The sequence below is a fragment of the Parasteatoda tepidariorum genome, chromosome 5 (genome assembly GCF_982258835.1).
Source record: "Parasteatoda tepidariorum strain Cologne lab strain chromosome 5, Ptep-v5.0, whole genome shotgun sequence".
NCBI classification, from domain to species: Eukaryota; Metazoa; Arthropoda; class Arachnida; order Araneae; family Theridiidae; genus Parasteatoda; species Parasteatoda tepidariorum.
In genome coordinates this window covers 53,124,179-53,147,872 of record NC_141759.1, presented here as the reverse complement: position 1 = coordinate 53,147,872, position 23,694 = coordinate 53,124,179, and the positions used below count along the sequence as shown (strand labels likewise).

The following is a 23,694-nucleotide window of genomic DNA, read 5'->3' as shown; positions in this document are numbered from 1 at the left end:
ATTTATTAAACAAGGGCTTTGTTTTTCAATCAATTGATCTCAACTCAACAACCAAAACAAAAACATTAAGTGAGAGTGCAGGGGGGGTGGGAGAGGAACTGGAGAACAGTAGTGAAAATGTTACGAGGAAAACCAGTTTTTAGCAGACTAATTAGCGGATGTATCTGTAATAGAAAGGAAATATGAAGTTCTAGAAAAGACAAACGGAATTTTCGACACATAAACTTCAAGTCAGGTAAACCCAAGACAAAATTTATAATTTGTAATTTTCATAGCTTTTATTCGCTATAAACTGTAACCGCTGGTGTCACTTTAAAATGTAAATAAACAAATGCATATGTAGAAATGCGATAATAATCAGACCACTTAATTAATTAATTAAATAGAAATGAGGAAACTCATTGTTTGCACAATAACTTAAGGGAAAGATGTGACAATACACTGCATTTTTACCACACCATTTTATTGATTAAATATTTTGTTTTCTATTATATATTTAAAAAAAATTCAGATGCATTTTCCTTAAAATTCCTCAAAAATCATGTTAAGTTTTGTAGGTATTATTATGATGTTAATAAAAATGATTTTTGACTTTATCCATTATTACTAAATTGTTATTGATTTTTTTTCTATGAATATTTGTTGCATAATACTTTCAAAATTAATAAATATTTTGAGTATATATTGAGAATAATACTTTTTAAAAACATAATCTGTACATATGTCCAGTAATAATTAGGTATAAACAGTGGTGTAATTAGAGAATTCTTTTCAGGTTGACCCCGGCACTTAGACAATCCCAAATACAATGATGTTTTTCTTTTACCTTAAGTCAACTTTTCGAATCCCATAAATTTTATAGAGATTATGGTATCGAATCATACGTAATGAACATTCGTTGATTCTGAAATATCGATGCATTTTAAGTAATGAGATAGATATTTCAAAAACTGTAACAAAATGAAAACTCTTACAATATACCGTAAGGCTACAAATTAAAAAAATTCCAGAACATCATCTGAACGGAATTTAAAATCGTTAGTGGTGATGTCATACAGATCCCACTCTGCAATAGATTCTATTTCATCCTCGTCTACTGAGTCCTACAAAAAGTTCTCATCATCCTGAATTCACTTTTTTAAAATTTTGAAATAACATTTGTCAAATCTACATTTTGCCAAATTTTTTAATTTCATGTTTGGTTCATTTTAGCAGGTGACTTATACACCTGACATATCAGAAGTTTGATGTCTTATTATTAAAAACTTAATACACCAGGATACTATTTTTAAACTGAAATTGATGAAATCAAATATTTCCAGGATGGTTAATTGAAATTCCTACCTAGACAAAAACGTTTCCAAAATTTATATTCTAATGATTTTTTTAGTTATAAAAACTAATAATTTGATGGCAAATAAATATTATTTTGTCCCACAGCCACTGAAAAAAGGGAAGGATAACATAGTAATATAATCTTCCCTTATACTTTAAAGAGCTTTTGAGATTGTTGATTAGAAAAGATATATTACTTCTGATAAAGTAGGCATGATATATATCAGTTGATTTTTTTTGTTTAAAAAAAATCAGTGATTATAGCTTTCTGTTAGTTCTAGGTATAATAATTTACTGTTCAATAAATATTTTCAATTCACATATTTAGTTTTATGTTTATTTAAATATGAGCACTTTTAAAACTAAGGAAAAATGTAATCGATGTATATAAAAAAATACTTGCTCTGCCCTGAGTAATTTTGAATAACTGATTTTTTCTAAAATTTATTCCTAAATTAATTTATTCTTCTTTTGATATTTAACTGAAATTTTGTATTTGTTTTTACAAATCCATAAGAGTGTTAAGCTTGAATAAAAAGTATGATTTTAACTATTCAGAATCATAAGCTTGTAATAATTACAAAAATATTTTTACCATTTTAGTTATAAATATTTAATACTTTAGTTATAATATTGTTCTTGATTAATAATGGACACTCAGCACTTTTATTATTAAATATAAAAAATTTAAGACTTAGACTTTTTAAAATAATCCAATTTTTTAAAAATATTTATTTCATTTTTTATCATGAATTTTGTCAATCCTGACTCAGGAACAATATGAGAAATTGAAAGATTATGTTTTTCAATTACTTCTTTAGTTTTTTGCTACTTTATCATGTTTCAAAGTTCAGTTGACCAGAATTCTTTTTTTATGCATATTTTTAGATAAGGTTTAGAATTGTAATATCTCCATTAGTAAAACACAATTTAAGAAGAATGACACCTCAAGTTCAACAAATAACTACTGAAGTAATAAAAAATCCCTTGGCTTGCATAGTGCAGCCAAATGATTTCCCTCTACAGGTATGTGTACCTTACATATTACAAGTATATATTGTATGTAATATAAATTTATTTTATTGGTGTGTCGTAATTATATATTACTTTATGAAATACATTGAAAATATTTGTTTTCTAAGAACTATACTGTTTGGCTAAATTAGGTTATTGCAAAACCTTATATAGGGCAATAGACCAAAATATCCAATTATTCCATTTATTTTATTAATAAAATATTTTTAGACTAAGATTTTAAAAATATTTTATTAGCTAATTCATTTAAAATAGAAATTTTATTACATTTCCAAGAATTTACTCCAAAACAATTTTAAAAAATAACTTTCATTATTTTAGTCATTGTTCTTAATAAAACTCAAATAAATGTTTGGAAAATGTTTCATGTACCTTATTAAATTCATTAATTGTATAGGTTCACTGTGAGAACACAAAAATCCATAAGGTGGAATTTTAAGCAGTAATTTCGATAATATAATAAAAAATTTGTTAGGCATAGCATAAAAATATTAGAAACTTTTAGTTGAATTATTTCTTTTGCTTTTAAAAATTTTGCTCAAATAATATTCCGTCCAATTTCTTGATTTGTAAAAAATTTATATTTAAAATTAATTATTAGGTGTATTTTATTAAATTTTTGTAAGTATTTTTATAACTGATTATTAGATTTTAAGAATTGTTTTAAAGATAATTTAATTTGAAATACACTTAAAATTAAGCATACCTTTACACTGTACATGCATGTAAAATTATATGTAGCTTTTGAGCACCAGTGAAGTTTAAACTTCACTGGTTCAAAATGTAACATATTTACACAGATCTATCTTTGATCTTTTAGTCAAAAACTTATGAATTTTGCCAAGAGTATATGAGTCTACCTTCTCAGCAAAGAATAGAAATGTTAAAAGAACTTGCTGTTAAATATGAATTTGATAGAGATGCTACCAGAAAAGCTGCTGAGTCTTATTTAACTTCTCATGTAAGTTTTATGTTTTCTTTGTTAATAAATGACAATCACCATCTATAAATGTGTTGTAAGTGACAATTATAAAAAGGCTTGTTTTTTTAGGTGGTTATTTATTATAACCAAATTACAATAGACTGTTTTAGTATGATATAATCACTATTCAAAAGTTATCTTAATAAATATTGTTTCCATTTTTTTTTCATTATTTTCCCTTATGTAACTGAAATTGTTATGTATGTTTAAAATCTATAAAAAAAAAAAAAGGAATACTAAATAATAGCACCAAACTTTTATGCTAAGCTGTTCTCAATGTACATTATATTTTGGAGTTTCTGGAAGAAATATTGAGAAATTAAATATTGAGATTTAATTTCTCAATATTGAGAAACGTTGCTGTTTAGACATAACTATTGAGTTATTTAATGACTTAATTTAAATATTGAGAAATTAAATTTAAATTTCCTTAGTTTATGCTAAAAACTTATTGAACATTTAAAAATCACAAAATTTTAATGTTTGTTATTCAAAACCTAATGTTGTCATTATTTCTTTCAGGATAAAGGAACAGCTTCGCAACTCAAAGCTGCTGACAGACTCAAGTCTACTTTGTCTCCTAATTATGCTTATGCGTTCAATCGTATACGCAAAATAGATGGTGGTGTTAAATTTTTGGTTGATTTAAGAGAAGATCTTCTCGTATGTCAAATATCTTAATAATCTTTTTAAATTTTAATCGAAATTAACTAAAAATCTGAAGTTTATTTCTTCTTCATTTGATTTTGCTTTAACTTTAAAGTTTCTCAAACTTACTGTAGGTAATGTTTTTTTATGACATATTTATTTTATCAATGTTTGCTTTATTCTAATCTCATAGCTTTATTAGCAAAACTCATTGTTCCTTTATAAGTCTATATGACTCATCATAACCAGTGTTTGGAAAATGTTTTTATATTATGCACGTATTTTTAGAAATTTATTTAAAATAATATAAGATGCAGAATGCTATTTAAAGTGTGCAACTATTTCTTATTTTGCAGAAATACTTTGCATTTTAGTTTTATTTTCTGCCGAGCTGCTAGAAATCTAATGGGCGATCTTCGTCACTTTCTGCCCCTGATTTCCGTGAATCAGTTGATTTAAATTTGTTATTATTCATTTTTGTTATGATAAACTGATTCTTGGATTTTAAAAAAAAAAATTTATTGTTTTAAGAGGCATAATAAATTGTTTAATTATAGTCGTGATATTTAATGTATTTAAGCAAAATTATAAATTTAGTATTTATTTTGTCCTTTAACTTAGCAAGGAATTTTTGGGAAATATTTTGACTATTTATTATTATCGTACGTTGTAATGAAGTTAAATTTTAAATAAAAGTCCTGAGCTATGATATATATGTTTATTTTTTATTTTATTTTTACTCTTCATTACCTGAAATTGTTTCTGAGTAAATATTTTAAATTTTAATTAGAATATTATTGTAATGTCTTTGTAGTAAAAACTTTGGTAATTACTAATGCCCTTTTAGTGGCAGCCGTATAATCTTTTTAAGTTTACAAATAATTCAATGCTAGTGCTTGCTGGCCAGTGTTGTAGTGCAAAAAATGTTTTACTGAAAAGCAAATTATAGCACTATTTCGTGGGAGGATGGAATCTAAAATTATTAAAGATAATTTTTGATTCCATCCCCCACAGCATCAATTATTTAATCATCTGAAATTATTGATTTTTTTCTACATTTTCTTTGCTTTTATTTATTATACTTTCAATAATTTTACTCTCCTGTTTAGATTAGTTTCAACTGAAAAACTATTCTAAACATTTTTATTTGCATATTTATTTTTCTTTCTTAAATATCAATTTACAAATTTTTATTGACCCCTTCCTTCTTGCTCCCGTAAAAATGATGGGCCGAGTTTTCGCCCGCTATTTCTCGATCCAGTGATATTGACGGGCTGGAGTGTTCAGTAGTAACGTGCCAATAAGAATAAAACTAATTCATTTCTTTTGCCTGGGAAACATTTTATTTCTCATTTTACCCCGATTACAGTACCAGGATATTTTTAAGGTAATTGTGGATAGTTAGTTTCTTTTAAACTAGTTGCAACACTAATCAAATAGGTAATACAAATACAAAAGCCAAAAGAATAGGCACTTTTATGACTGTTTTCTTGAAAATTAGCTGATCGTTATGGGGTTAATCAATCTAATCCTGTTGCTGGCTACAGATATGATTGCTACTCCAATTGTTTCTTTTATTATTTTAGCAAAACTGATTTATTCAGAAAAATTTATTATTTTAGACCAATTTTAGCAAATTGCTATTGCCACATCTTTTTTTTTTTTTTTTTTTACAATGTTGGGGTCTGCTATTAAAAACCTTTTTTTTATGATTGTTTCAAACAAGTTCCTGTTTCACTCCAAAGAAAGCTTGAGAAGTTTTGATAACTTGAGAAGTTATCAAAACTTCTCAAATTTGCATCATAACTAAATTATTTATGAATTGCTAATTTATTTGTATTTAGAAACTTCCTTTCTAATTATAATTCCAAGCAGGGTAAAATTCTTACCCCACACCTAAAAGCTTTCAATTCTTGAGTTTATGAAGCTTAAAAAATGGTAATGGCATTTGTTTACATTATGTGCACTAATTTTAGTTTTTGAATATTTCGATTTTTCTTGTAAAGTTTTCATATCATTTATTTTGATCTTGATTAATTTTTTGTTATTATTAAGTTTCTTTTTTATTTACTCATTTGTTTTTAGAAATTCTTACCTTCTCTGGATTACAATGATGATGCCACACACCATTTAAAAGGTCTCAATAATTATTTGAAAGAAATTTTATCATTTTCTTTTAATATTGGATTCCTAAATGTGGAAAGGATCACATGGGATTCTTCCTGTAATATGCTCGAAAAGGTATGTGGCATACTTATAAATAAATAATTTAGTTTAGATTGTTGTCAAAATTAATTGTGCAAGTTATTAGTTTCAAATAATGTTATGATAAATAATGCTGATAATGAAATTATTTTAAATACTTCATTAATAATATCATTTACACTTGCAAGGGAAGTGTGTATCTAAAAAATTCCTATTTAAAAAAAAGTTCAACTTAGATTTAAAAGCATGTTTTGAAAAACCTTTGATGAGGCATAAATTACTAGATCTGCCCCTAGGGTGAAATGTGCCCCGTTGAAGCGTCAGTTCATTTACTTATAAACTAACAGAATATTTACAAGGAATGTGCATTTGTGGTGTTAGGCTTATGCTGTCCACCTTCTACCAGAGAGGTCTGGGGTTCAAGACCGAGCTGGGTGAACTGAACTTTCTTTTCTTTGTTTTTTATTAAAAGGTTGATAATTATTTAATATGTTTTATTCAATTTATAAACTGTTATTTTTAATTTAAACTAATTTTTTTTTAATTTACATTTTTAGAAGCAAAAAAATTAACAGATGCTTAGTTATTTTTAACTGAAAAATAGGGAATATTTTTTTAAAAAATTACAAAATTTTAAATTAAATTTTGAATTGTGATTTTTTTTAAATAATCCAAACATTTAAGTAAAAAAAATTTAATATCTATTAATTTTTTTGTTTTTACAAATTTTAATTTTATAAAGATTAGTTTAAATTAAGAAATAATAATTCATAGATTGAATAAAACATATTAAATAGTTATCAAACTTTTTTAAAAAGAATATTAAAGATAAAATTCAATTGTCCCAGCTGGGATTTGAACCATAGATCTCTCTGGTAGACAGACAACCTAACCATGACACCATGAATACACATCAACTTGAAAGTTTTTGTTAATCTATTAGTAAGTTAGCTGAAACTTTACTAGGCCATATTTTACCCCAGAATCAGATCTGTCTGCTAATTTGTATCCTATCTAAGGTTTTTCAAACATGCTTTTTCATTTAAACTTTGTTTTAATAGGAATTTCCACGATGTGTACTTCCCTTGGTAGAGAATGTTTAAATAAAGGGATATTTATATCAGAGTTGGCCGTTGATTACAGTAATCGATTACAACTGTAATTGATTACAGATAATTACAGCTATGTAATCAATTACTTGTAATCACGATTACAAGTAATCAATTACTTGTAATCGTGATTACAACTTTCAAAAAATTTTTATTACAGCTGTAATCATGATTACAATTTTGATTACAGTAATCAATTACTTGTAATCATGATTACAAGTAATTGCGATTACAAGTAATCACAACAAAAATGATTACAAGTAATTATGATTACAAGTAATCAAAATATATGATTACATGTAATCATGATTACATGTAATTTGATTACATGTAATTGTGATTACTTGTAATCAAACTATACGATTACAAGTTATTACGATTGTATACTATAGTCAAATTTTTTATGTAAGTATTCATGTGTTTACATATTTTTATGTACATAGAATGTACGCACGCATGAACGTACAATTTGTGATTCCTGTACATACAATGTATGCACAAACGTTGTTTGTACGTACAATATTCATAATTATATTGTAATATACTTAATGCAATGCGCATATGCTTAGTACATATAATTATGCATTTATGATACATGTACGCATGTATGTTAGTTTGTACAAAAAGGCAATGTTTTGTATCTTTGTATACATAGACAATGTGTGTATGAACGTATATGAAAATAATGTTTATGCGTTTGCATGCTTTTATGCACTTAAGTGCATATATTGTATAAATTTACGATAATAGCACGTATATACAATGTACGTTTGTATATAAAATTGTACATATTTGCGTACAATATGTAAAAATGTTATTTAAAGGTACAATATATGCACATAGTTGCGTAAATAAAATGCGTACATGTATACATGCATATTTATATGTACATCGATATATGTGCACGCAAAGTATGTACTTATGTACAAGTTACGTATGTACTTGTATAACTGCATACTTTGTTAATACTTATGCGCATGTAATGCATGGATGTACAAAAAAATAGTTATATGCAAAATGTATGCATGTGCATACAACGTATACATGTACATAATTACAAGTAATGTACAAATACGCGCGTACATTTAAATATATGTAATTACAAAATACACATACATTGTGCATACATTAAAAAAATTTATATGAGTAAAGTTATTAAAATTTGTTTTAAAATTATTCTAAGGTATGTGAAACTCGACCTCATATTTTTTAGAAAGCAAACGATACTTTTATTTGGAATTTCTAAATATTAATTCCACACATAAAATTTACCGTTTTTCTTACCATTTAAAAAATTTCTATGAATCATGCATTATGTTATAAAAAAAATAAATCTGTATTGTCAAACATTTCATGAAAATACCTGAAAATAATTTTTTATTCAGAGAATTTCAAAATGATATAGAACAATTAAAGCTGAAAACTAAATTTAAATATCGTTTGATTTTGTCATTTAACTTGCTTGAGTCATTAAAAGTTAACTTACATGCATTTTATTTATTGCATTGTACACATATTTAGACATAAATGTAATGTACATATGTATACGTGTAATGTATGTACGCATGTACAATGTATGTACATACATTCATGTATTGTACGTGCATATATAGTACATATGGATATGCATACATGAAACATACGTGCATTGTACATGTGTGGATACATTCATTGTACATATATACATTGCACCATATGCATAGATAGGGATAGCATGCATGTACACATGTAAAATTTGTACGAAAGAATTATGCCCAATATATTTATGCACATACGTACTGTATATGTACACACATATGTACATTATATGAACATTATATGTTCATTTCATCATATGTACATTATATGAATATACATCTGTAGGCTATATGTATATACATCTGTACGCTATATGTATATACATCTGTACAATATATGCATCTCAAATGTGTGTACGTACATTATGCATGTCGAATGCATGTATGAATATATGTGAAGTATAAATACGCCCAATGTACGTACAATAGTTCACAAATGTATTATGCATATTTGGATACTTACATTGAGCATGAACATATCATGTACATGTACATAAATACACTGGACATGCATATCATGTACATGTATACATACATATATTGTACATCCTACAGATATACCTATATTGTACATGCATACATATATTGTACTGTTCATAAATAAATTGCACATACATGCATGGGACATGCATTGTACAGACAATGTATGTATGTTCGTACAAACACAAGTACTTGTATATGCATGCGTACATGAACATAGATATACATTTTAGATACACAAATATTTGCATAAAATGCATATATTCATTGTGTATAAATGTACATGTATACATGTACAGTGTATGTACATGTGTGTGATACTAAAATGTCTGAACATATGCACTAGATAAAATCATATGTACATACATTTCAGTTACATTCATTTGCACGTATACAAATACGTACAAAATAATGTTAATACGTGCAAAATGTATCATTATAAAATGCATTCTACTATCTACTGTAAAATATAATCATTTATAAGAATACAATAGTCTTGTAATCGTGTAATTAGATTACATGTAATCATGATTACATGTAATCAAATTACATGTAATCAAATTACATGTAATCAAATTACATGTAATCAAATTACATGTAATCAAATTACATGTAATCATATATTTTGATTACTTGTAATCATTTTTGTTGTGATTACTTGTAATCGCAATTACTTGGAATCATGATTACAAGTAATTGATTACTGTAATCAAAATTGTAATCATGATTACAGCTGTAATCAAAATTTTTTGAAAATTGTAATCATGATTACAAGTAATTGATTACTGTAATCGACTATGTAATCATGATTACAGCTGTAATCAAACTTTGTAATCACGATTACAAGTAATTGATTACTGTAATCAATATTGTAATCATGATTACAGCTGTAATCAAAATTTTTGAAAATTGTAATCATGATTACAAGTAATTGATTACTGTAATCAAAAAATGTAATCGATTACATTTTTGGCCAACTCTGATTTATATATATGATATTTTTGCTTTGTTCCTAACTTATAAATTATAAAATTTATAACAGTCTTAAACCTATTGTTCTAAAGAAACGTATATGTGTATCATAAATCTAATGATAACAGTGAGAGATCCTCCGGTTAATTATTCATTTTAAATAACTCAGGTTAAGAAATGTGTTGAATAAGTACATTGTAGATATGTGTACAGTTTTCTTCTGTTTGATAGAGGAGTAATACTGAGGTAAATCTCCATTTGAAGATTCAGCATAGCTAAACTGCAAAATATACATGAATCTCAGTTCTTCAAAAGAAAGACAAATGTATGTGACCTGATATTTTAAACTAATTTTAACTCTTTTTGGTATGCTCGATTTAAATAACCAAAATGTTTTTCTTAGATATTCTAATGTTTTGAATTTCAGTGTAGGCTTGCTGAATTTTCTAAAAAAGTTGCTGCATTTCAAAGAGCTATAGCAAATGTCTAAAAGTAGGACATAGTGATTTTAAATAACAAAACTTTTTTTTTAAGCCAATTCAACAAGTAATAGCCTAAAGCTGTTTAAAAATTTCAAGTAACAGACACTCCTATAGTGGTATTGGGAAAATAGCATATGCTATGCTGAGAATCTTAAAATAGAACTGATAAGGAAAAACTATTTACTTATTGCTAGATAAAGTCAAAAACCATATAAAAATAACAGGTGCATAATTATGTGTTGTTTTGTATCATTTGAATAAATCTATTGAACTGTTATTATTGTAGATCTCACTTTATGAAGCTGTTCATCCTATTAGAAATTGGACTGACATTAAACAGCGTGTTGGTCCTTATAGAAGATGTTATATTTTTACTCATAACAGCATGCCAAAAGAACCCATTGTTGTTTTGCATACAGCTCTGACTAATGAAATCTCATCATGCGTTAAAGTACGTATTAATCTTTATGTCTTTTTCCTGTCTAAGAATATTATTTTTGAAAATGGCTTTACATTTCCTCTTATGTAAAACATAGCATTTTTATGTTAAATAAAGACTGCAATAACTGTAAAAAGAAGCGTTATTCCAAAGTTTGGAGGCTGGACTTTGCTTCAAAATATTCAATAATATGTTTTAAATTCAAATTTATTAAGTTTATTGAATCATAATTTCTTTTAATGTTTATTCATAATGAATAGCATATCTTTGTAAAGTCTGGTTGCATATTCTAGATCTGTGCTCCCCTACTTTTTTATCTCTGCGGATTGATCAATGTTTGATAAATTAAAGGTTTAATTGCTTGCCTACTTCATAAAGCACAATTATAGTCATTTATTCTAGATTAATTTGATTTTTTTTAAAAACTTTTTCTAACACAAGATTATAAATCTCTTTAGTTATACTATGTCTATAAAGTAATAGGTAGAAGAGCAACTGTCATCAGTGTGAAGACATTATTTTTGAGTCCCAGCACTAATACATTTTTAATTTTAGTGCTTTGCTCCCCCGTCTTTTTATTTATGCTTTATACTTAATGTGCTGTCATTAATAATAATTTTTTGTAAATTTTCTTTTTAACTTTAAATTTTTGACTTATACAAATTAACCTTTCCATTAAGCATTCAGCACTTTTTTTAAATTATATTTATGACATTACATTTAATAAATTATAACCACTTTTATCTTTGACAGTAGTTTATAGTTTAGTTCTTCAATAAAATATTATTCATCGCAATAAAGCAATTTACTTCCTCATGGTACAAAAAGTTTAAATCTTATGTTCATAATATTATTTCAGCCATTTGTGCGACAAGACAGGAAACATTTGAATGATAAAGTTATTTCTCAATCAAAATGTGAAAAAGAAGATCCAAATAATATACAAGCTGCTATTTTTTATTCCATTACATCTACTCAAAAAGGTATATTTTCCTATCTTAACTAAAGAAGGCTATACTTTTTGCTATATATCAATGTAATGAAGCACAAATAAAGTCATAAAAACAGACATATGTTCTTTCATTTTCATTGTATAAAACTAGAACATTTTTAAATGTTGAAGCATGTAATATGTTCTGTTACATCCATACAAGCATGTAATTTGTCTTTCAAGCATGTCCTTTTTTCCTTCCCTCATTCTGTGTTTCAATATTAACTATATGCCTTGATCATAGAACTGAATTTATAGTATGTCTATTTTTGAGGGTTTATTATTTGTGCTTCATTCCTGTGGTCTAGCTTTATTTTTGTTCATTTGACTAGTCAAAGATTATTATATTATCTAATATGTAAAGCTTATTTATGCATTAAATAGTTAAGATTTAATAAACTTTTGACAGTTTGTAATAAGTAATTAAATTATTTTAATACTTTTTAATAATATTATCAAATTTAATAAAATTTTGCTATGGCTATATTTGAAGTTATAGAGAAATTTATAGCAGTTTTGCTGTAGAAGTGAGTGTTAATTGAAACAATTTTCTGTCTTTTTTTTCACTCACACAACTTAAATGTAAGGATTTGAAATCATTATTTTTTATTTTCTTTTATATTGAATATATGAAAATAATAAAAAATGTAAGTTAAAATTATTCTAAGAAGCTTAAAGCTACAAATGTGCCTCTACTACCTACTATACCAGTGTTCCCAACAATTTTTACTTCATATACCATTTCCAAATAAAGAAAGCTTTAGTGTACCACTTGAGTTTAAATTATTTATGAAGGTGTAAAATTAATTGCGTATTTTTAACATCTACAAATTTTTTTTTAAATGCACATACTTTTATAAATCAATAAACGTTTGACTGTTGAAACATACTATCAAAAATTTATGGAAAAAATTCAATAATCAAGATACAAATGATGGCAAAGTAAATGCGATAATATAAAATTTGAAGAAAAAAAAACATCAAAGAAAATATTCTTATAATTTAAGCAACTATTTTACGATTCAATGATTTCGATTTTAGGATTATTTCCTACTTTAATTTTTGATATATAATCAGTGAAAAATTGTATTTTCACTACTCAGAATATTTCTTTTTAATTTTAAAACAAAATGTTGCAAGATCTATGTAAATTTTGAAGAAAACTATGAAATTTTGCTTAGAGATGATATTTACTCCTTTTACCACCGAAAAAAAATGATTAAAAAGCCATTGTTTGAAAGTTTTAAACTCGAAGTAAATGTTTAAATTTAACAAATTTCGCTATATTTAAACTTGTATTTCTAATATGATGGCCAATTTTGCTACACTTTTCCTCTTAAAAACATTTTATTAAAATCAATGAAAAATTCACAATTTTTACTTGTTTTTGTGAGATTAAAACAATGCAATGGTGGTATAAATTTTTGAAATGCGAGAAAAATTAGATTTTAAATGCTTTTTTACCAAACTATAGCTTGTGCCATTTTCATAATTATCATTAAGAATACTGTCAGAAAGCGTGCTTTTCACATTGTTCTATTCTACGTTTTCACAATTCATTCTACAATCTATTTTGGTGCACAGTCCGTCCATAGCGTATGTAAGTGCCAATCATATTACATGTTTGATGAAATACTTGCGAGTATGTCTACTGAGCTGGATTCCGTGAATTGCAATTCTGTTGCATTTTGCAAGATATTCTCAATTTAAGGCCCTCTAATATTGAACTGAAAAATCTCTTAAGATCATTTTATAATGGCCAATATAATCAAGAAAAGAGTTCTTTGTCAGAAACGTTATTTTATCATGATCATGTAAGACCTTTGAAAATTATTTTGCATTTTATAAATGTATATAAGCCTTAAAAATATTTTTTGAGTGCTTAAAAAGTACTTAAAAGGTGCTTATTTTTGTTGAAAGATTTGGCTAAGCACCCTGTTAGAAATAGCTCATAAAAACTCACAGCAGATATAATAATAGCTAAAATATTACAGCAGTTATAAATACATGCTAAAACGTGTTCTTTCATGTAATAACAAAACCTTAAATAAAGCAGACTAGCGTACAAGTTTTTAAAACAGTAATAATAGTTTGAGTCAATAGGTACAGTATTTTTCCTATGATTATTTGTGTATTTCTCATTTCAAGCTAATTTTGTATAATAAAAAAAAAAACAATTTTTCATTGCAGGCTTACATGGTATTGAGTTAGGAAACCAGTTAATTAAGAAAGCTGTTCAAGAGGTTTTGTCTGAGTTCCCACACGTTAGTAAATTTTCATCTTTATCTCCCATTCCTGGTTTCCGAGACTGGTTGCTGTTGGAGATACGTAAATTGAAGAATGGTTAGCTAATTTTTTTAAATACTCACTGTTATTTCTCTTACATAAATACTTAAAAATTATTTGTGTTAATTTAATGTTATTTATTTCAGTAATTACATTTATAAGCATATGTTACCAGGACAATAGGGCAGCTATTTATTTTACAATATTTTAATTTTTAAAAAAATGGAGTATTAAAATTTATATTGATTGAGTGTTAACTAAAAATACCAGTTATTTCTTCATCTCAATAAAATTATTATCTTTGTCTATGTTTAGAGTTGATACCGATTTAAAATATACTTCCTCATAAAAATTTACATTTTAGAATGGAAAATATAATGATAAAATTTTTTAAAAAAAATAATAATTTTTTTTTTTGAAATAAAAGCTAGGAAATTGAAATTTTAAATTAAACAGAATTTCTTGCGCAATTAACGTTTTGAAATATATTTTGACACAAAACACGTATTACATGAAACATTTTGACACATGACAAAATTGGTAAAACTTATTTTGAGTATTAGTTCTTACTCATTGGTAAATTAATTATAAAGTTTCTTTCTCAGCATTGTCATTCAGATATTGTCCAAATAAGTTATAATTTATTACGGTATACTTATGAATACTACTTCAATAATTTTTATTCATTTATTAATACTTGTTTCCATTCTTAACTGTAAAACTTCAAAAGAAATGCAATGTTATTATTTTTTTAAATATTATTTTTAAAAAAATATTTCAGTCTATTTATTTATTGTTCAACTTATTTCTATCTTTTATGCTAATTTAAATTAAATATTTGTAAATGTTGTTACCTATTCTTGTCTAACTCTCCTCTTGACTTGTAAAAAGTTTCTTACTTTTAAAAGTACTTTTCTTTCGGAGAAGAAAGAGAATTTTTAAATGGCAAATTTAAACACCATTAAAAATACTTTATGTTGTCTAAACGTTGGTGGCTAACCAAGCCGCAATACTTAATTCATAAAGTTGTGACTTCGATTTAAACGCATTGCATATCATTGAAATAAAATGTGTTATTCCAGGTTTGTTTGAGGACACGACTCGAGTTGAACCCAATAAAAGCAATGAATGTACAGTGCGCCAAATAAAAACGGACCATCATAAATAACTTTTGATCTAATGATCAGATTTTCACATTCTAGGGCTCAATGGTTTGAGAGAGTGACCTCAAATATGCTAATTAATAAGTGCAAATAATATTTTAAATTATGAAATCAGACACAAAAGCGTGCTTTCTCTGAATAAACTTACCTTTCTTTTCATCGAATTCGGATTTTTAACCCCCAAAAATATAGGGGGTAGCTGCAATCTGTAAAACATGGTCCCAACGGATTAAACATTTTGTTTTATTATGTAAGTTGAGTGGTTACTACATCTTTGTATGCAGTGTTCAGAAAATTTGTGCTATTTGCTCACATAATAGATGAAAAAAAATTTGTCATTGTTTATTTCCAACTATTCTTTTATAACTCTGTTACTAATAATTGTCCAAAGCTTCATATTAAGCATAAGGAATTCTATCTCCTAAAAGTTTTTTTTATTCCAGGAACTTCTATAATTACAAGCTTCTTCTCCGAACAAGACATTCAAAATGTAAGAAGCATAATTTCTAATGTTACATCTTCTGAAGTGTGGAATGCCCTGAATGTAGCTATAGCATCGAACAAATGGATAGTTAATGAACAGTTGCGAGAAGCACTTCGACTTCCACTGATGAAAACCTGTGCTCATTACCTTTACAAAGAAAAGAGAAGAAATAATGCCTTAAACAGTGTTGGTAAGTTAAAAACCCAGTGGCATGTAGAGTGGGGTACTTCAGCTCTAGGCATCTAGCCAGACAGGGCATTCAATAGACCAGTAGTTCCCAAAAGGTGTTTTATGGAACCCTAGAGCTTTTGAGAATTCAGATTTTTTTTCTCACCAATTATGATGTTTGAAACTTGTAATTTTATTTATATCCAATGAATAATTTATTTAACTTGAAGTATTTTGATAAATTTTTTTTTTTTTATCTTTGAAATTTCAAATAAACATTTAAAAATGGATTCAAATTTTTAAAATCTCTATGCCCTTTTTGTTTTGTTTTACTATTTCAGTTGTGTGAACATTTTTGCTACATTTTTGTTTACAATTTTAAGAAATATTATACTTTCATTATTATTGCTTGCTTGTCAATGCAAAAAAATAGAAAATATAAAAAATAATCCAATGATATATTGAGTAAAATATGAAAAGGATATGACTTATTAAAAATTGTATTAGTATTTTGCATCACACTTTTCAACTCAAAATAAAAATATAAATGTTCTTTTGATTAACGTTTGTAACAATTTTTTTTAGAAAACCAATTCAGCTTATTCTATTCATTTTTGTCTTACACATACAGCAGAATCAAATTCAGAACTAGAATGAAAGGCACTCCAGAACTGCGAATTTGAATACCTTAACATGAAATCTAATTTTAAATTGTTTAAACAATAAAAAAAAACTTCAATTTTTGCATTAATTATTTTCAAAATACTTAGTAATCTTTCTTTAGTTCATATATTTATTCATAGGTGTCAATGAACTTTATTTATAGTGTTGGATTTCTGTAGAAAGAAGCTGGATCATTTAGTATAAAAATTAGGAACCACTGAATAGTAGAACTCTTGAAACTTTAAATTTATTACTATTTTCATTATGAAGTAAATTTATTAACAGGTAAATATTTGGTTCGAGCAAAATATTTCATAAATAAAACTGCATGATTTAGATTTAATAATAAAGTTTTAGATCATTACAATTTAAATACTCCTTCCATTTAGGAAAAAAAGTTTTAGAGTAATATACACTTACCTTACATAAATAGAATTTAAAATATGGGCTTAGATTTCTCTTTTCAATTATGTTTTTTTTTTAAAACTAAATTTGGTTCCCATAACGATTTTACTTTTCTTTCCAGGAGTATCTAAAATAAACCTCTAATCAAGAGCCGCGATGGCTCAGGGGATAAAGCGTTCACCTTCCAATGAGGTGAACCGGGTTCGAATCCCAGTTGATACGAATTTCGCATCCGACTTGCACCAACCACAGTGCTGATGTGAAATATCCTCAGTGGTAGACAGATCATGGGTTAGAGTCCCCTTGCGGTCAGGCTAACCGTGGGAGGTTCACGTGGTCTTCCTCTCCATGTAACGCAAATGCGGGTTAGTTCCTTAAAAAAGTCCTCCACGAAGGCAAATTTCTCCCAATACTTGATCCAGGAGTTTCCTTGTTTTCTGGATTGGGTTCAAAATTACAAGGCTGCATAGTTGAACATTAGCAGTCGTAAACCCGAAAGTTTGGTTGGCTGTTCAACGACGGTTATACAAAAAAAAAACTAATCGAGGAGTTTGCTCGAGGCATCCAAATATCTTTGTATACAATGTATATTATAATGTTGTTCATAATTTTATTATTTTTCTTGTCATAAATACCTGCTAGTTCTTTTATTAGGAAAGATTTTATAAAGTAATAGTAAAATAATAAATAGTATGGCATGAAGAAGAATTTTTTGAAAATTAACATACTATGCCAGCATTTAAAATCCTAACTACCTGATTAATAGGCTATGTATATATATATATATATATATATATATATATATATTACTTCTAAAATGCAGGAATCAATTATACAGATTACCTTGATAATGAACAGATTTACTAGGGTAATTTGCTTAAGTGCCAAAATATTGTTTCAGTTCTTGAAATACCTAGGTAGTCTGCCAACTGCTTTGGTAATCTACACATTTTTTATTAGGCCAGCGTTAAAGTGAAAATAAAATCTTTGGTGTAACAACAACAACATCTTTGTACATTTAAATTAACATAAAGTTATTTATTTATTTTTTTTGTTATCTAAAAGCTCACGTTATTACAATCAAACGATTAAAGCCATGTTAGCTCAGTGGATAGAGTGTCCGTCTTCCAATGGAACTGGGTTGCAATCCCAGTGATGGCTATTCTATACGAATTCTGCACCCGACTCGCACCGACCACAATGCTGATGCCAAATATCCTCAGTGGTAGATAGATCATGGGGTAGAGTACCCTTGCTGTCAGGCTAACCATGGGAGGTTTTCGTGGTTTTCTTTTCCATATCGTGCAAATGTGAGTTAGTTCCATCAAAAATTCCTCCACAAAGGCAAATTTCTCCCAATAATTAATCCAGGAGTTCCTTGTATTCTGGATTGGGTTCAAAATTACAAGGCAACAGAGTTGAACATTGGAAGTCTTAAACCGAAAATTGAGTCGGTCCATCAAAAAGCCCTCCACAAAGGCTAATTTCTCCCAAAACCTGAGCAGGGAGTCCCCATGTCTATTGGATAGGGTTCAAAATTACAAGAGTACGGAGGTGAATATTTGAGTGTAAACCCAAAATTAGATCGGCTGTTCAACGATAGTTATAAAATAAAATAAAATGATTAACACATTAATCGATAAAATAAATCATCAATCACTTCAAAACTATAATATAAAGAATCAAACAGTTAAAAATGTTTTTACAATTAAGGAAATGAACATATTATCCTTCATTTATTTTTCGGTATCTAAAGAATCAAGTCAATACAATTAAATAATCAGCAAATTAGTTGACGAAATTGCAGAAAACTCTCAATTCACACTTTAGTGGATCACCCTAGTTAATCTACAGATCAGCTAGGAAATTTGTTAGGTATCAGCTTCAACATGTATGTTTGAATTATTAATTTTTCCTGGTGGATAAAACAATTTTTTTTAAAACTTTAACTGTACAAGGTGGCAGTTATGTATTGTTAATATTTATCACCAATAAATTTTTATAAGTATTTTTGCCATGTAATTAAAATCTACTTTGAGCATCTGAAACTTATTTTGTTTTGTAATAAAATATTCTTATAATTTGATTGTTTCTGTTATTTTAGCTCATTTTCATTTAAGAAATGGAGCTGTTCTTTGGCGTCTAAACTGGGAAGCAGACCTCTCACCACGTGGTTTAGACAACTCATGTGGAATGATGGTGAATTACAGGTATCTGATATTTTTAAATATGATATATATATATATATATAATTTATTGTAATAATGATTTATTGTAAATATGATATTTGACTGCGGAACATAAATTTATGCTACCGAATGTGTAAAGTTTATTCCACTCTTGGAGTCTTTAGTTCATACTTAATGTTAAAGAAGTGATTATTAATTTATGCTACCAAATGTATAACATTTATTCCACTATAGATGTCTTTAGTCCATATTTAATGTTAAAATGATGATTTTCAATTAATGCTACCAAATATATAAAATGTATTCCACTCTTGATGTCTTTGAAATCTTTAGCCCATACTTAATGTTATAAACGTTATTGATTGTGATGCTATCTTGTTCATTATAAAATAAATAGAAAGAATCATCGAACAAAAAATCATCGTTGCTCAAAGAAGTAAGCTGACTATATTATGAAGTGGCTGTATCTAAGAACTAATACATCTAACAAGCTTGTGTAGATTGTTATGAGTACAAAGATGAAATTAAAATTTAAGTTTTAAAGTTTAATTTACCAAATATTATTTAAAAATATTTGTTGTTTCCCTTATAATAATTGTAAATCCCTTATAATAATTCTTTGTCAACAAATTAAATTATTTGAGAGTAACTTTTTCTGAACTGGTTTTCTTAGTTAAAAGTTTATATTAAGACATTTAAATTTTGAATGAAATAAAATATTTAACTATAATTTTTAAAAAAATTATCTATCTCCTATTTTTTCATAATAGTTAAAAAGGTGAAAGTACTCTTGACGGGAAATTTTTTAAACGGTTTTTTATATATATATATATATATATATATATATATATATATATATGTGTGTGTGTGTGTGTGTGTGTATATTTCTTTTTAATGTTTTTGACTTAACTATTTCTTTTTAGTTTAATTTTTTATTCGAAACCATAATGCATATAAAATCTAAATTTAAAAAATAATTATGATTTATTTATCTATGGATCATTCTCATGAAAACAGTCATTTTATATTGAAGTTCAAAAGAATAATAATAATAAATAAATAAAAGGAATTGTAATTTTCAATCTTACTTTAATTTCTAATTATATTAATACCAAAAAAAAATTAAAAAATATACTTTTGAATTTTAGACAATACTTCAAGTCTCACTTTAGCATCATTTCCTCATTGTATCCATTAGTGAGTGAATAAAAAATTCAACAAAATTTAAAAATAGTAATTAGGCTTAATTGATTTTTTAAACCAATTATTTACAGATATATTTATACGAGAAAATAACTTATAATGATTCACTTTTTAGGTTACTATTTCATTTTATTTTACTTTTAAAAAAGCCATTTAGAGAATGGTAATTAACAACGATGTTACCCAGTTTGATATAATCAAATGGATTCCACCAGCAAAGCTTTAATGACATGTTGTATATCATTTCAATTTTTTATATTTTTGAAGTATATGAAGTTTTCTATCAGCATTAATAAGTTGTAGTTGAAAACATATTGCAATGTAGTTGTAAATCATTGAATTTTTTATTAATTTTGTAATTTAATTATGTTCATAAAATGTTTTGAGGTATTGATGCTACACACTAGGAATTAACTTTAAATTAATTATGTGGTAATATTTTTCACGAAAATTAACTTTCTGAATTCTATATTTAAATATTTTAAAATGAAGCATACAAATTTGTTAATGAATTGGTTATTTTCTTAGAAAGTTGGGAATTGCATTAATATATTTTAACTACATAAAATAAATTAAAATTAGTAATATTATTTTATAAAAATACATTCTAAGAGACTTTCCACCCATAAAAATATGCATAAGTGATAATCGAAAGCCTAAAGTGAAATGAAAATAACTGTTTTTGTAAGAGTGATCCATATTTACATTTTTCAATTTCTTTGTTGTTAAAATTTGTTTAATTTTAGATATTATCTGGAAGACACAGAGATTAACAGTAAACAATATATGGAAGATCATTATATCAGCATATCAGATGATATTAAAAGTCTTCTCAATCCTCCTTACAACAAATCCTCTCTGTAAAATTCTGTAAGTATGTAAGGTAAATTATGATGCATATCATTTTAATATACCTAGTACATATCCAATACTATGGATATCAAATATAATTTATTCTTTAAATTAAATCATTTATCATCATAACATATCATTTTTTCATTAAATTCAATTTATTAAGTGTGTAAATTTAAACTATACAATGTGGTAAAATGTTGATGCATTTTATTAAAGAGATATGATCCAACTAAGAGGGTTTCCAATAAAATATTTTTCATTATAATAAATTATGAAGAAAGAAATCAAGAAAATTAAGTAGAAAAAAGCATTGTATCTAAATTCTGAACAAATTCTCTCTTATTAAAGAAGTTGTTTATTATCTATATCTATTTGAATAATTTTTTTTTTTTTTCAAATTATGGTACAATAGCTAAAAATGCTTAGTTTTCATTTTGAAAGTTGATAATATGTAGTGTATGCAAGTTCTAAAAAAGTCTGTGTGTTCTTTGTATCAAGTTGAGAACAAATATTAGCTATGCTTACAGCTACCATTTGTATGCTTACAGTTACCACTTACAGCTATGGAACTTAACAAATTAAATGTTGCACTTTGTAGCTTAGTTTTTAAAAAATGTATCAGAATTTTAAAAAAAAGTACTGAAATTAGTCTTGTGAACAGCAGTTCAAAACTGATTTCAGATTAAGTAAAAAATTACTAAGTTTTACAATGTGTGCAATGCAAGGTTTTACAATGTGTACATTTACAATGCAAGGTTTTGGGGAAAAAATTTGCTAATACTTCTACAACCATCTCAAGAAGTTTTTTTCCGTCAGAGTCAACCAGATGCAAGTCATTTCCAATTAGTCACCCGTAATGTTTCAAATCTTTCTCATCGTCATCAAACCATTTGAGTGGAGGGTTTGTTGTAGGTTAACACCTTTGTGGGGCTGTAATCCTCTGATCTGAATATATGATCAAAAGACTTTAAATTTGATTTGATAACTTTTACTATGTCTGGTTGCTTGTATCAATTATAAATTTCAAGATTGTAAAGAATTCGCAAGAAGTTATTTTCTTAGTCAGAACCCAAATTTTTGTATTTTTCTTTAAAAAATTAGCGGTTTAGGATATGTTTACTCAATATTAAGCTTTCAGCGCAATAGAAGACTTCTGATCAGATTTTAGTTTTATTGCTAATAATTCATTCTCTTAGTTGGTTCCTAAAACCAGAACTGGGAATTAATTAAAGTAAAAACATGTTCATTTATATACGAGGGCAAACCAAATATGAACCAAATTGAAATATTTGTGAGAAAATATTATTTTTTCAGCACTTTTTAAAAATTCCAAAACATATTTCAGACAACCAATAGATATTTTTCTTCTACCATTATAAAAGGAAGTAACTTGCTTTTGAAGTCAATTATTTACAAATGTTTTAACGGTTTCTAGATTTCTGTGTGCAAAAGTGACAAGATAACATCTGTAGTGTAGACAAGGCATTTCAAAGTTTCCCAGTGTATTTTTCAAGTTTTTCTTTTGGTTACATCTGTCATTTGGCTGGACGCTGGTAACGCAAAGCGTGATTGTCCTCTTACGAGTTTTAAATTTTTTACAGTGTTATTTAGATTGTTACCTCAGATAATTAAGGCAACTCAATTAAAGTTCTACTATGATATTTTAAAGAAAACCAATCATTTCACTTAGACTTTTTTTGCCAAACAAATTTAAAATTCTTTTCTCTATTCTGCGCTTGCTTATTTCAGAAGATTATTCTGACCATTTAGAATAATCTTCTGAAATATGAAAATACAAAATAAATTGTTGAGATATATATATATTTACATCTTCCTTTAGTTGAACAAAATATCTTAAAAATACAAAGGATTATCCTAGATTTACAAAGAATTTAATAACTGGAAAAATTTTTTTCAGGTTCCTGAGATTTTGTTTATGGTAAAGGAAAACTTTTGTGAATTTTATTGTCTGTTCTAATGAGTGGTGCTATTTTAAACTTTAATAAAAATAGTGTAACCTTTA

At 26.5% G+C, this 23,694-nt stretch overlaps 1 protein-coding gene across 6 annotated transcripts; it reads left to right on the top strand.

Moving 5' to 3' along the window:
* Positions 1-95: 95 nt before the first annotated feature.
* LOC107452807 (malonyl-CoA decarboxylase, mitochondrial) lies at positions 96-23,694 on the top strand. Of its 6 annotated transcripts, none has more exons than XM_043044790.3 (12): positions 96-235; positions 2,224-2,361; positions 3,191-3,331; positions 3,875-4,015; positions 6,086-6,241; positions 11,112-11,276; positions 12,124-12,247; positions 14,446-14,598; positions 16,148-16,378; positions 19,529-19,634; positions 21,563-21,686; positions 23,590-23,694. In XM_043044790.3, exons 2-11 carry the CDS (start codon positions 2,275-2,277, stop codon positions 21,678-21,680), a joined length of 1,422 nt encoding a protein of 473 aa, XP_042900724.2. In that variant the 5' UTR covers positions 96-235; positions 2,224-2,274; the 3' UTR covers positions 21,681-21,686; positions 23,590-23,694. The 6 variants fall into 6 exon arrangements, with proteins under 6 accessions (XP_042900724.2, XP_071041640.2, XP_042900721.2 ...); XM_071185539.2 differs by having other exon boundaries at positions 21,563-21,690; XM_043044787.3 differs by lacking the exon at positions 96-235 and adding an exon at positions 307-553.

Excerpts from the sequence above, each read along its gene's own strand:
- LOC107452807 (XM_043044787.3), top strand. Across the intron at positions 2,362-3,190 it reads CAAATGATTTCCCTCTACAG|TCAAAAACTTATGAATTTTG; the intron begins GTATGTGTACCT and ends TTGATCTTTTAG. Across the intron at positions 14,599-16,147 it reads GATACGTAAATTGAAGAATG|GAACTTCTATAATTACAAGC; the intron begins GTTAGCTAATTT and ends TTTTTATTCCAG.